The sequence below is a fragment of the Schistocerca serialis genome, chromosome 6, assembly GCF_023864345.2.
Source record: "Schistocerca serialis cubense isolate TAMUIC-IGC-003099 chromosome 6, iqSchSeri2.2, whole genome shotgun sequence".
Taxonomy (NCBI): Eukaryota; Metazoa; Arthropoda; class Insecta; order Orthoptera; family Acrididae; genus Schistocerca; species Schistocerca serialis.
This window is the reverse complement of record NC_064643.1, coordinates 244,523,020-244,537,327: the sequence shown is the minus strand read 5'-3', so window position 1 is coordinate 244,537,327 and position 14,308 is coordinate 244,523,020. Positions and strand designations below refer to the sequence as shown.

The following is a 14,308-nucleotide window of genomic DNA, read 5'->3' as shown; positions in this document are numbered from 1 at the left end:
TTATGCAGTCAGCTACTGGTAATTGTGTTAATAAGCTCAGAATGCTTCATAATTAACAGCATTCAGAAATCTCAATTTTCAAAGGCTACTTTTTGACTCTTTTTGACATTTTTATTGCACTCTTTTAGGAAAATGAGCACTAACCTTTAAATTCTGTAAGTATCAAGAAAAATCAAAAAGGGTCCAGTCATCAGCTAAAGTGTTAAACATCATCAGCTTCCAGTGACATACACTTTACTGCATACTGTCAGTCCATAATTTGCTTTAATTTCCAACGCACTTCACACATGGGTTAATGAATGATATAATACTGAAATTATCATGGAAAGGAAATTCTGATTTTGTGGTCTTTACTTCATATTTGTAAGGGTATAGTCCAATAGTGCAAAATATCTGGTGAATGTACTTGAGAAATATGTAGTAACACATAGGAGAGGTATATCTGCTGTTCATTTAACTCAAACAATGAAGAATGTAATAAATAAAATAACCAGTCTTGTTTTCCAATTACAGGTCTGGGAAAACCCTGTTGTCATACAGAAACGTTCTCATAGTAAAAAACTCTATAAACTGGAAAATCAAAACATCAGTATTGACAGCATACAGTTTTACTCATTTGTAACATAATGCTGTGTCAAATATGTCATCCAGAAATCAACTAAATGTTTATAAGACAGGAGAATAAAGTATGTAATCTTTACAACATAAATGTTTTTTCATGTGCTATTATTAAATAAATGCTTACACTGACAAATATCCAGTGTGTATTTTTATTTAATTTCTTTCAATTTCTAACAGTTATCTGGAAAAAAGATAAATATCACTAGCAAATCTGGCTGAGACTTCTAGAGATATCCGATTCATTTACATTTGTTTTTGCTGAAGGCCTCCATAACTTAATATATTCATTGTGTCAAAAGTCAGTATTTTGCCTTTCTACACATCATCTTTCTTTGTAATACATATTTAAAGTTTTCAATGAATTTTGGTTTACTAGTGTATATTTTTGTTCATCCTTGTACCATACTTAAATAATTTCAGCATAAAAATAATATGTGATGTAACATTTCAATTCTTCTTTCCTTCACATGAACATTGTAACTCATGAAGTGAGCATTACAGTTGTAAGGAATTCACTGAGCCTTTAATATTCCCTTCCACTCATTAAATGGAATTGTTACACACAGCTTTTAATAAGAATAGTCAGTTCTTGTACAAATACTTAAGAAGAATTGCATTATGACAAAACTACTCCCACAATGTTTTAACGTGATCAGACTGAGATGAATTAAGTCATCTCAGCTATTTTTATATCAATATTCCAGTCATTCGCATTGGGGGGGGGGGGGGGGGGGGGGGGGGGAAGTTGAAGGTACTACTGGTGGTGCAGGATAAAATTTACTCAGTATTGTTTGCTAAAAAAGAGGCTTATGCAATTTCACATATAAATGGTTGCAAAAGCCAAAGAAAATATGAGATATACACACAGTCTGTCTTACTCAAGGACAACATTAACATGACTCAGACATGCCAACATAAATTTGTCAATAATAAAAACACAGAATTCCCCTACCAAAATGTTCATTAGCATTATTATATGATACTGAAGTATTCTTAAGAAGTAACAGTGAATATAAAATTATCACAACATGGAGTAAGCTTAAAAGCATATCTGTAAATATTGGCTCCTAATATCAAACGAAGATACCAGTTTCAATGCCTTTACATACAATGAAGCATCCTTTGAACAGATAACATACATACAGTAATTTCTGAGATACACTGTAATGAAACAGCTATTACAACAGCAAAACAAATGAACTTTTACTCATGGAATGATGAAAAATAAGAATGACAGTCACAAAAAATAATCACATTGTTTTGTACAACAGATGATTAATTGTTGTCCTTTTCTGTGTAATTAGTCTTCCAAAATTTTTAACCCTCTGGACACAATAAATTACTTATTTTCTTCAATTGGCATGTTCATATGTAAGAATATCAATTACACTTACAAAACATATTAAATATCACATGAGAGGGATGCTCATGATTTGATGCACCAAGTAACTTTGGTATGATAAAACAGAAATATACTATCCACATCTTTCAGTCAAAAGAACTGAGTATTATGAAAACCCTCAACAACAGTACTTTCTTCAACAAGAGCTTCATTTTGAACATATAGAAATACAGGCTGAGTTTGGAGAGCATCATTTCCTAGTACACTACTCACATCGACTTCAACGTGTTGGTTCTTTGTAGCCTTATCTCGCAAATCCGATGTGAAAGACAAGTTACAGCCATCCCTTGTAGCCTGCAAATTTGTACCAGTAGATTCATTTGTTGCAAGAACATTACTTTCTGTTAATACTCCATTATCTGTTATTGAGCCATTTGTTGTCAAGCTCACCTCCCTTTCTTCTACATTACTCTCAATAACAGATACAGCTACTACAGTCTGTTTAGATTCAACTGTTGAACTTCTGGAACCCTCAAGCTCATTTTCTAGCGGAAGGGCCTTTTCACTGTTTGCAGCAATGGAATGTACAGATGCTAGGGTTTCACTGTCGTTAACTATTCCCAGATATGCTCCTTGGTTTTGGTGCTGACGCATATGACTCCTCCATGAATCCTCACGCACAAATGCTGCATCACATAACGTACACTTGTGAGCTTTAACACAATACGGTTTCACTGCAGTTGAACATTTTGTACGTTCTGAGCCTGTCATCTTACAAGTATCCTTTCCTTTGAGTTTCTTATAAGACTTTGAGTTAGAATTCTTTTTCCTTATATGGCTTCTCGTGCTACCTGAAAAGAAACAAACAAACTTTAGTAGTAGGATTTCTTCCCCATTATTATTTGTCTCATTTTAAACACTCACTTAAATTATAACTTTCATATCCTATTTGCAGTGGACTCATCCAAAATTATTGCACAAAATTTGTAGATTATATGGTCAGGACACAACTGGTGGCACTGAACTGGCAAGTATGGTACTGATGGCAACAATAACAACGGCATCAGCTTTAATTTATTAATATATTCACAATAACTACCAGTCGTAAACATTTACAAATGAATAAAGCATTAATTAGGAGCTGAAACTGAGGAAGACTTTGACCTTATATACATCTGAAGAGACCAGTTATTTACAAGATGAAATGAGACACAACAATATTGACCTATTAGCATTAACAATAACTTTCAACTTCATTACAAAAAATTACAAGAATTATGGGCCAGGCTACTATGCTGCTTCTACAGGACCTTGCAAACAATGTGTTGCATTTGTTAAAACATAAAGTTTAATTCTATAATGAGATTATCACTGAAGGACAGCGTGGCTGAATATTAGCTGTGGGACATGGAGATGTGAATAAAAGATATTAGAAGCTGACATGTATAATGTTTAGTGATATATTCATGCACTACATTCCATTACCAAGCAAGCTTTTCTTTTTAATTTCTCAGCATATCACTAATTTCTGAACACACTATGGAAAATTCCAGTGTAGCAGAGAGACTCTCTCATCACAAAAAATAATCCAGTCTTTGTCAAAACTAAATTATTTTTGTCATGAGTGTTTTTCTGATTAAGAAATTTTTTTTATCCTTGACCAATTCTTGGAAAATAGAGTTAATACTCCCTCATTGCTGGAACACTTTTACTAAGACCTGCAAGATGGCAAGAGAACTAAACAATCCCAGATTGAGAAACCTTGCCTAAGCTTCTTGTTACCCATACTACGGCCAGCTTTTGTACTATGTTTGTTGAAATGCATGATGAACACAATGCTGTCTTGTATATCAGTTTATTCATGAATGGTTTCAGTCATAAGACTATTTTCACAGTGCTGTACACAAAAAATAAAACCAATAGAATATAGTGAAACTTTGAAATTGAAACACAATTTTCACACAAATCATAACAGAAGATTTTAAATACTTACAAAAAATATCATGCACAAAGAAAATATTACATGCCATTCGTGCTTTTGTATGACACAAGAGAACATTCAATGACTTAAAAAAAAAAAAAAAGTACTCTGCATTGCAGCACTGGCTCATACAACTTTTACCAAGTAGACTACTGATAATTGAGGTTACATGTCTGATCTAAAGTTAAACCAAAGATTGTGTGATCAAATACAGACTGAGAGTAAAGTGAAGTACAACATAATACTATCACAGAGTATGGAAACTCCAGGTAGGAGTATCAACAATGTAGAGAAAGACAGATTGCTACTTACTGCAAAGAAGAAACATTAAGTTGCAGACAGGTACAAACATAAGACACTTATAACAGGCTTTCAGCCACAGCCTTCATCAGAAAAACACACATCATCCATACATACAAAGAAGCACACATCACGCACACATCAGAGCCAAATCCGGCATCTCGGGCTGGAGCATCTCTGACCTGAGGTGATGGAGTTGGCGATCATGTGTGAGTGAGATATGCTTGCTTGTATGTATGAATGGTGTGATGTGTTTCCTTTTGCTGATGAAGCCTGTGGTCAAAATCTTTATGTAAGTGTCTTTTAATTGTGCCTGTCTGCAACTTAACATGTCTTCTTTATGGTATGTAGCAATCTATCTTTTCCTGCATTGTTATTATCACAGAGAATTATATAGTCAGTGAAAAAATGAGCTGTTAGTTAAATAAGCATGCAACTATATGCAGTATTTTTAACAGCATTTTCAGTTCTTTAATGCACAAGTCAACAGAAGTATAATTATTTTTATTATATATTTTATTATTTATAAAAACAAAGATTTTATGTCATACTGACAATGTCTGTCACATCATATTGAAGTCAGTATCAAGTAGTAAAAGCAATTCTCATGTAGTGTAAAATCAAAATGACAAAATACATATATTATTTTCTTTTTGCATAAAACGGTTAGCCTATATAGAACAGATCACAAAGAATAAATAACAAATATTGCTAAAATCTAAGTACAACCTAAATGAAGAACCTGATGCAACATGAGAAAAAGATTTAAATCACATTTACTGGTGTCATACAAAAACGTTTTTATGCATTGGATAATAAAAAATATGCAAAGAGAGAAGGAGCATCTGGACATAGTACTAACATCATTTCTCACATAAGTCGTGTGCACCTAACGTTTCCAATAACATCACTATATAAAATTACGATCACTGTAAATATGTGTGGTTCATGGTGTGGGTTCCTGTAGTCATGTCCTAGTTCATGAACCACGGGCAACGTATGAGTGGCCAAGTAAGTGGTCCCGATAGTCGGGATACCAGTTACTTTGGAATAAGGCTGGGCATCTCGGACATATTCTGAGTCGTGGTCACCTTTGTGCTCATACGGCAAAGACTACCAAATCCACCGGTTAGTCCCTCAGCCGTTAGGGGTAAAACCCAATGGGACTCGGGGCAAGTAAGGCTAGCAACCTGCTTCCCTGGTACTTTAAATATGATGCTGGCAACAATCAGAGCAAAATGCCTCGGACCTTTGGAGGTGACGGAGTCCCACCTCTAACTGACAAACCAGGGACTCCAAAGATACGACTTGGCAAACAAATGGTAATGAGATGGTGAGCTATTAATATCAATGGGGGCTACTCTGGGAAGAAGGTAGAGCTGGCAGAGGCTGCAAGTAAGATGGGGCCGGACGTTTTAGCTGTTAGTGACATTCGGGTAAGGGGTGAGAAAGAAGAGGAAGTGGGAGAATACAAGGTCTACCTATCAGGAGTCAAAGCAGGAATAGCACAATGGGGTGTAGGGCTTTACATCAGGAAAGAAATGGAACCCAGCGTAGTTACAATAAGGTATGTAAACGAACGACTGATGTGGATAGATTTGACAGTGTCGAGCAAGAAAATTAGGATTGTGTCAGTATATTCGCATTGTGAAGGAACAGATCAAGATAATATGGATAGTTTTTATGAGGCACTCAGTGATGTAGTTGTTAGAGTAAAGGACAAGGACAGTGTTCTGCTCATGGGTGATTTTAACGCCAGGACTGGAAATCGAACAGAAGGGTATGAAAAGGTTATGGGTAAATTTGGAGAGGATATGGAGGCCAACAGGAACGGGAAACAACTCTTGGATTTCTGTGCCAGTATGGGCTTAGTAATCACAAACTCCTTTTTTAAACATAAGAACATTCACCGGTATACTTGGGAAGGCAGGGGAACCAGATCTGTCATTGACTATATAATAACAGATCAGGAATTCAGGAAGGCTGTGAGGGACATACGTGTATTCAGGGGATTCTTTGATGACACTGATCATTATTTAATCTGCAGTGAAATTGGGATTGTGAGGCCGAAAGTGCAGGAGGTCAGGTCCATTTGTAGGAGGATAAGAGTGGAGAAACTTCAGGATAAGGAAATCAGGCACAAGTACATAACAGCGATCTCAGAAAGGTACCAGTTAGTTGAATGTAGTCAATTACAGTCATTGGAAAAGGAATGGACAAGGTACAGGGACACAGTACTAGAAGTGGCTAAAGAATGTCTTGGAACAGTAGTGTGTAAAAGTAGGATGAAGCAAACAGCTTGGTGGAATGATACAGTCAAGGCAGCCTGTAAAAGGAAAAAGAAGGCGTATCAAAAATGGCTACAAACCAGAACCCAGGTAGGCAGAGAAAGTTATGTTGAAGAAAGAAACAAAGCCAAACAGATAATTGCAGCATCCAAGAAGAAATCGTGGGAAGACTTTGGAAACAGGTTGGAGACTATGGGTCAAGCTGCTGGAAAACCATTCTGGAGTGTAATTAGCAGTCTTCGAAAGGGAGGTAAGAAGGAAATGACAAGTATTTTGGACAGGTCAGGAAAACTGCTGGTGAATCCTGTGGATGCCTTGGGCAGATGGAGGGAATATTTTGAAGAGTTGCTCAATGTAGGTGAAAATGCGATCAGTAATGTTTCAGATTTCGAGGTAGAATGGGATAGGAATGATGATGGAAATAGGATCACATTTGAGGAAGTGGAAAAAATGATCAATAGATTGCAGTGCAATAAAACGGCTGGGGTGGATGAAATTAAGTCGGAACTCATCAAATACAGTGGAATGTCAGGTCTTAAATGGCTACACAGGATAATTGAAATGGCCTGGGAGTCGGGACAGGTTCCATCAGACTGGACAAAAGCAGTAATCACACCAATCTTTAAACATGGAAACAGAAAAGATTGTAACAACTATAGAGGTATCTCTTTAATCAGTGTTGTGGGTAAAATCTTCTCAGGTATTGTTGAAAGGAAAGTGCGAGTATTAGTTGAGGACCAATTGGATGAAAATCAGTGTGGGTTTAGGCCTCTTAGAGGTTGTCAGGACCAGATCTTTAGCTTACGGCAAATAATGGAGAAGTGTTATGAGTGGAACAGGGAATTGTATCTATGCTTTATAGATCTAGAAAAGGCATATGACCGGGTTCCTAGGAGGAAGTTATTGTCTGTTCTACAAGATTATGGAATAGGAGGCAAACTTTTGCAAGCAATTAAAGGTCTTTACATGGATAGTCAGGCAGCAGTTAGAGTTGACGGTAAATTGAGTTCATGGTTCAGAGTAGTTTCAGGGGTAAGACAAGGCTGCAACCTGTCTCCACTGTTGTTCATATTATTTATGGATCATATGTTGAAAACAATAGACTGGCTGGGTGAGATTAAGATATGTGAACACAAAATAAGCAGTCTTGCATATGCGGATGACTTAGTTGTGATGGCAGATTCGATTGAAAGTTTGCAAAGTAATATTTCAGAGCTAGATCAGAAATGTAAGGACTATGGTATGAAGATTAGCATCTCCAAAACGAAAGTAATGTCAGTGGGAAAGAAATATAAACGGATTGAGTGCCAAATAGGAGGAACAAAGTTAGAACAGGTGGACAGTTTCAAGTACTTAGGATGCATATTCTCACAGGATGGCAACATAGTGAAAGAACTGGAAGCGAAGTGTAGCAAAGCTAATGCAGTGAGTGCTCAGCTACGATCTACTCTCTTCTGCAAGAAGGAAGTCAGTACCAAGACTAAGTTATCTGTGCACCGTTCAATCTTTCGACCAACTTTGTTGTATGGGAGCGAAAGCTGGGTGGATTCAGGTTACCTTATCAACAAGGTTGAGGTTACGGATATGAAAGTAGCTAGGATGATTGCAGGTGCTAGTAGATGGGAACAATGGCAGGAGGGTGTCCACAATGAGGAAATCAAAGAAAAACTGGGAATGAACTGTATAGATGTAGCAGTCAGGGCGAACAGGCTTAGATGGTGGGGTCATGTTACACGCATGGGAAAAGCAAGGTTACCCAAGAGACTCATGGATTCAGCAGTAGAGGGTAGGAGGAGTCAGGGCAGACCGAGGAGAAGGTACCTGGATTCGGTTAAGAATGATTTTGAAGTAATAGGTTTAACATCAAAAGAGGCACCAATGTTAGCACTGAATAGGGGATCATGGAGGAACTGTATAAGGGGGGCTATGCTCCAAACTGAACGCTGAAAGGCATAATCAGTCTTAAATGATGATGATGATGATGATGATGATGTAAATATCTGTCAGGGATTCGTCACTAACTTCATTCTCCTAAACTGTCAGTGATCCAACCATACCATAAGTAAGGTTAACAGAACTCAGAACACATCAAATTTATAAAAAAATTAAAAATATACATCTGATATGTCAGTTGAAACAATATTTTATATCACATATGAAAATATCATACAAAGAGATTATGAAAACAGATATATTATACTCCATACTATAAAGAATATCCTATGAAAAAAAACACAGCATATGGACGTCTGTCCTATAAATATGCAAAAACATAGTTATTTTAGGCTGTAGCCACATTTTTCCATGTCATTAATATACTTTTGCATAAAGTAGCAAAGAAATTCAAATAATTTTTGTTTTTAATCAGTCTCTTCTAACAAATTAATATTAATACCTTTATCAGCGCTGAGCAATAATTCTGTCTGATCTGAGATGTTGCCTGGAGTGTGATTACGAGCTTTGAAGAGGGTCCCTAGAGCAGATGTATTGCTGAGATATGCATGTTCTTTGTTGCTTTTTCTTGGGGTTGGGTTGGGTTGTTTGTGGAAGAATACCAGACAGCAAGGTCATCAGTCTCATTGAAATAGGGAAGGACAAGGAAGGAAGTCAGCCGTGCCTTTTCATAGGAACCACCCCGGCATTTGCCTGGAGCGATTTAGCGAAATCATGGAAAACCTAAATCAGGATGGTCAAACTCGGGATGGACTGTTGTCCTCCCAAATGCGAGTCCAGTGTGCCAGCCACTGTGCCACCCCACTCAGTCTTTTTTCTTAGTTTCCTACATGTCTGACCTCTACAAATTTTGTCACATTGCTCTGATTCTGCAAACTCTGGACTGATCATATACAACCTCCTGCCCAGTGTCATATCATGTTTTTTTCCCAACCTATTACCAGTCTGAAACAATACTATTATATTACTTCTATTGAAACACTGTATAATTTTCTCATAAACATCGCCACAACAAGGCAGAACTGCATATTCAGGAATTGTACTCTCTTTTATCTTTTTCAAAGCAATTGTATAATTATTAGTCTTCTCCTTAACTTTCATTTTCTTACTGACTACTCCTATTACAATGTAAGGATCAAATCTATTTTTATCAGCTATATATTTCAATGTATTCAGTTCTTTTTCCACATTCTGATCTACTGTAGAAGCCTAATCATCCTGTCTAGTGCTGAATAAAAAAATAGCATGTTTATACATTTCTAGGTGCCAGGAGCTATTATTAATGATTGTATCTGTAGTGGTTGGCTTTCTATAAACATGAAAGATGTTTGCTATCATATTTTTCCACTCTAAGGTCCAAAAAGTTAATTCCCCTATTTACTTCAGTTTCCACAGTAAATTTCAAACAAGGATACACACCATCAAATAACTGATGTAATGTTTCCACATCATTACTATCACCATCTATCAAAATGGTGGTGTCATCTACATATCATTCATAGTAATTTTTTTTAATAGCTTCAGAATTACTATTCAAAATTTTATTATGTTCAATGCTGTCAAGAAAAGTACTGGTAAGGGTGCCAATCTGGCAACACTCCATGGAGAGGCCACTTGGCTATCTATAAAATTCTCCATCCAAAGAAAAGTAATTATAATATATGACTAGGAACAAAAAATCAATTAATTCCTTAATTTGAGAGATGCTCAATTTCTTGTGTAGTAGGAGGTTCTCCCTAACTCAATAGATTCTTCAACTGATAAATTAGTATATAAATTCTCTACATCAACAGGAAGTATTATCAGGCACAAGGATCACATTAAAAAGTCTAACCAATTCAGCAGCCTTCTCAATTACACATTTCTCATGTAAAACATAATTATTATTAATGATGTACTTAAGCTTTTGACAAAATAAGTAAATTGAGTGTTAACACAATTGACAACTGGCCTCAACAGTATGCCACATCTGTGTATCTTCAGTTGGGACCTAAGCCTAGGTGATTTTGGGTTCATTACAAATGCATTGTTTTTTGGAAAATTATTAAACAAATACTGAATATTATCTGTTTTTTCAGGGATTTTTGGAAAGTATCTGTGGGATCATTATATAATTTTGTAATGTTATTTGAGTAAAAAAAAATCATGTATTTTACTAATGTAATTATTGCTATATAAAACAATTAAAAACTACATTTACCTGATTTCACTATTAAGGCTTGTTCTTCAAACTTATTGTTAGTACACATTGTTTAAAAAATTTAGCTTTTCTCTGTTAATGAATTCTCACTTTGACTGATTAATACTTTCATACTTGCAACTAGTCTTTTAATATATTTATTATGTACAAGAAAATAAGAGAACCAAAGTTAATAACCTTGAACATCACACTGCAAAATATTATCAAACAGCCTGACGAGGGACAAGCCTTAATAGTGAAAAGAGATAAAGGCAGTTCTTTACTTGTTTTATATATCAATGACTACATTATTAAAGCACATGATATTATTGAATCAAATAACACTACAAAACTAGAAAATGACCCCACACATTCTTTCCAAAAACATCTAAAAAAAAAAAAAAAAAGTTATATTTGATATTTGTCTAATGAACTTCAAAAACAGAATGCACTTGTAATGAATCCAAATTCAATGTGGCTTATGGTCCAACCAAAGATACACAAAAGTGGGACACGATTAGGCCAATCATCAAGTATATCAACAGTAAAGGTTACTTGCTTTGTCAAAAGCTTAACTACATCATCAATAATAGTTATGTTTTCCATGAGAAATATATGATGAAGAATGCTGCTATCTAGAACTTCATAACTATGCCTTTAAGTTACCACTGTTTAAAATATATCACCTTAGTGCCAATACAGGAGCAATACTGAAATTAACTACACTGTTGTCTAAATGACATACAGAATGCCTGCTGTGGTATAGCTAAAGGTTCCATATCCGGTACATACTATTACAGTAATACTATCCCCTACCGCCATTTTTAAATTCTTACACATAGATGTATTTTATCATCTGGATTAACATGTTATACAAATAAGTTAAGATTACATCCCTTATATTTTATGTGAAACAAGTAACCATGTGAAACAAGTTAGTTATTGCCCACTCCCACACAGATAAAACCTGATAACTAGGAGAGCTTATTCACAATGTCATAATGTAAGCTATATAGCATATTGTTATGTAGTTAGTATCTCCTGTTGTAGGTAAATAAATTTATAATTCCGTTATTTGTGTCCAGACGCTGTGTTTCTTCTTCATAGCACATTCTTTATACCAAGGAGTATAATATGCCCATTTTTATAACCTCTTTGTATATATGTGATATAAAATCTTGTTTTCTTTTGACAGATCAATTTACAATTTTTTAAATATAGATTGTGGACTCTGACCACAATCTATTGGTTATGACCTGTAGATTAAAACTGAAGAAACTGCAAAAAGGTGGGAATTTAAGGAGATGGGACCTGGATAAACTAAAAGAACCAGAGGTTGTACAGAGATTCAGGGAGAGCATAAGGGAGCAATTGACAGGAATGGGGGAAATAAATACAGTAGAAGAAGAATGGGTAGCTTTGAGGGATGAAGTAGTGAAGGCAGCAGAGGATCAAGTAGGTAAAAAGACGAGGGCTAGTAGAAATCCTTGGGTAACAGAAGAAATATTGAATTTAATTGATGAAAGGAGAAAATATAAAAATGCAGTAAGTGAAGCAGGCAAAAAGGAATACAAACGTCTCAAAAATGAGATCGACAGGAAGTGCAAAATGGCTAAGCAGGGATGGCTAGAGGACAAATGTAAGGGTGTAGAGGCCTATCTCACTAGGGGTAAGATAGATACCGCCTACAGGAAAATTAAAGAGACCTTTGGAGATAAGAGAACGACTTGTATGAATATCAAGAGCTCAGATGGAAACCCAGTTCTAAGCAAAGAAGGGAAAGCAGAAAGGTGGAAGGAGTATATAGAGGGTCTATACAAGGGCGATGTACTTGAGGACAATATTATGGAAATAGAAGAGGATGTAGATGAAGATGAAATGGGAGATATGATACTGCGTGAAGAGTTTGACAGAGCACTGAAAGACCTGAGTCGAAACAAGGCCCCCGGAGTAGACAATATTCCATTGGAACTACTGACGGCCGTGGGAGAGCCAGTCCTGACAAAAATCTACCATCTGGTGAGCAAGATGTATGAAACAGGCGAAATACCCTCAGACTTCAAGAAGAATATAATAATTCCAATCCCAAAGAAAGCAGGTGTTGACAGGTGTGAAAATTACCGAACTATCAGCTTAATAAGTCACAGCTGCAAAATACTAACACGAATTCTTTACAGACGAATGGAAAAACTAGTAGAAGCCAACCTCGGGGAAGATCAGTTTGGATTCCGTAGAAACACTGGAACACGTGAGGCAATACTGACCTTACGACTTATCTTAGAAGAAAGATTAAGGAAAGGCAAACCTACGTTTCTAGCATTTGTAGACTTAGAGAAAGCTTTTGACAATGTTGACTGGAATACTCTCTTTCAAATTCTAAAGGTGGCAGGGGTAAAATACAGGGAGCGAAAGGCTATTTACAATTTGTACAGAAACCAGATGGCAGTTATACGAGTCGAGGGACATGAAAGGGAAGCAGTGGTTGGGAAGGGAGTAAGACAGGGTTGTAGCCTCTCCCCGATGTTGTTCAATCTGTATATTGAGCAAGCAGTAAAGGAAACAAAAGAAAATTTCGGAGTAGGTATTAAAATTCATGGAGAAGAAATAAAAACTTTGAGGTTCGCCGATGACATTGTAATTCTGTCAGAGACAGCAAAGGACTTGGAAGAGCAGTTGAATGGAATGGACAGTGTTTTGAAAAAAGGATATAAGATGAACATCAACAAAAGCAAATCAAGGATAATGGAATGTAGTCTAATTAAGTCGGGTGATGCTGAGGGAATTAGATTAGGAAATGAGGCACTTAAAGTAGTAAAGGAGTTTTGCTATTTGGGGAGCAAAATAACTGATGATGGTCGAAGTAGAGAGGATATAAAATGTAGGCTGGTAATGGCAAGGAAAGCATTTCTGAAGAAGAGAAATTTGTTAACATCCAGTATTGACTTAAGTGTCAGGTAGTCATTTCTGAAAGTATTCGTATGGAGTGTAGCCATGTATGGAAGTGAAACATGGACGATAAATAGTTTGGACAAGAAGAGAATAGAAGCTTTCGAAATGTGGTGCTACAGAAGAATGCTGAAGATTAGATGGGTAGATCACATAACTAATGAGGAAGTATTGAATAGGATTGGGGAGAAGAGAAGTTTGTGGCACAACTTGACCAGAAGAAGGGATCGGTTGGTAGGACATGTTCTGAGGCATCAAGGGATCACCAATTTAGTATTGGAGGGCAGCGTGGAGGGTAAAAATCGTAGAGGGAGACCAAGAGATGAATACACTAAGCAGATTCAGAAGGATGTAGGTTGCAGTAGGTACTGGGAGATGAAAAAGCTTGCACAGGATAGAGTAGCATGGAGAGCTGCATCAAACCAGTCTCAGGACTGAAGACCACAACAACAACAACAACAACAGATTTGACATTCAGAGCCCTGTTAACCTTTCTTACATATGGTGTGGTTGTATCACTGACAGTTTAGGAGACTGAAGTTACTGGCAGATCCCTGACAATATGAACTGCGATAGTACTTTTATATATTGGCATTACTGGAAATGATGGGCACACATGTCTTATGTAAGGAATAATGTTATTGGTGTCTATGTCCAGATGCTCTTTGTCTCTTCTAGTTCTCAATATACTATGTTCT

The 14,308-nt window shown here is 36.3% G+C and overlaps 1 protein-coding gene across 3 annotated transcripts in view; it reads right to left on the bottom strand.

The window, feature by feature from the left end:
• Nucleotides 1-259: 259 nt before the first annotated feature.
• Nucleotides 260-14,308, bottom strand: part of LOC126483692 (zinc finger protein 714-like) — a 291,534-nt gene continuing 277,485 nt past the window's right edge. For 2 of the 3 annotated variants that reach the window (XM_050106777.1, XM_050106776.1), the window contains exon 9: nucleotides 260-2,814. In XM_050106777.1, the coding sequence (XP_049962734.1) occupies nucleotides 2,114-2,814 (701 nt within the window). In that variant the 3' untranslated portion in view covers nucleotides 260-2,113. The remainder of the gene's footprint in view (nucleotides 2,815-14,308) is intronic. The other variant, XM_050106775.1, reaches the window with a different exon arrangement.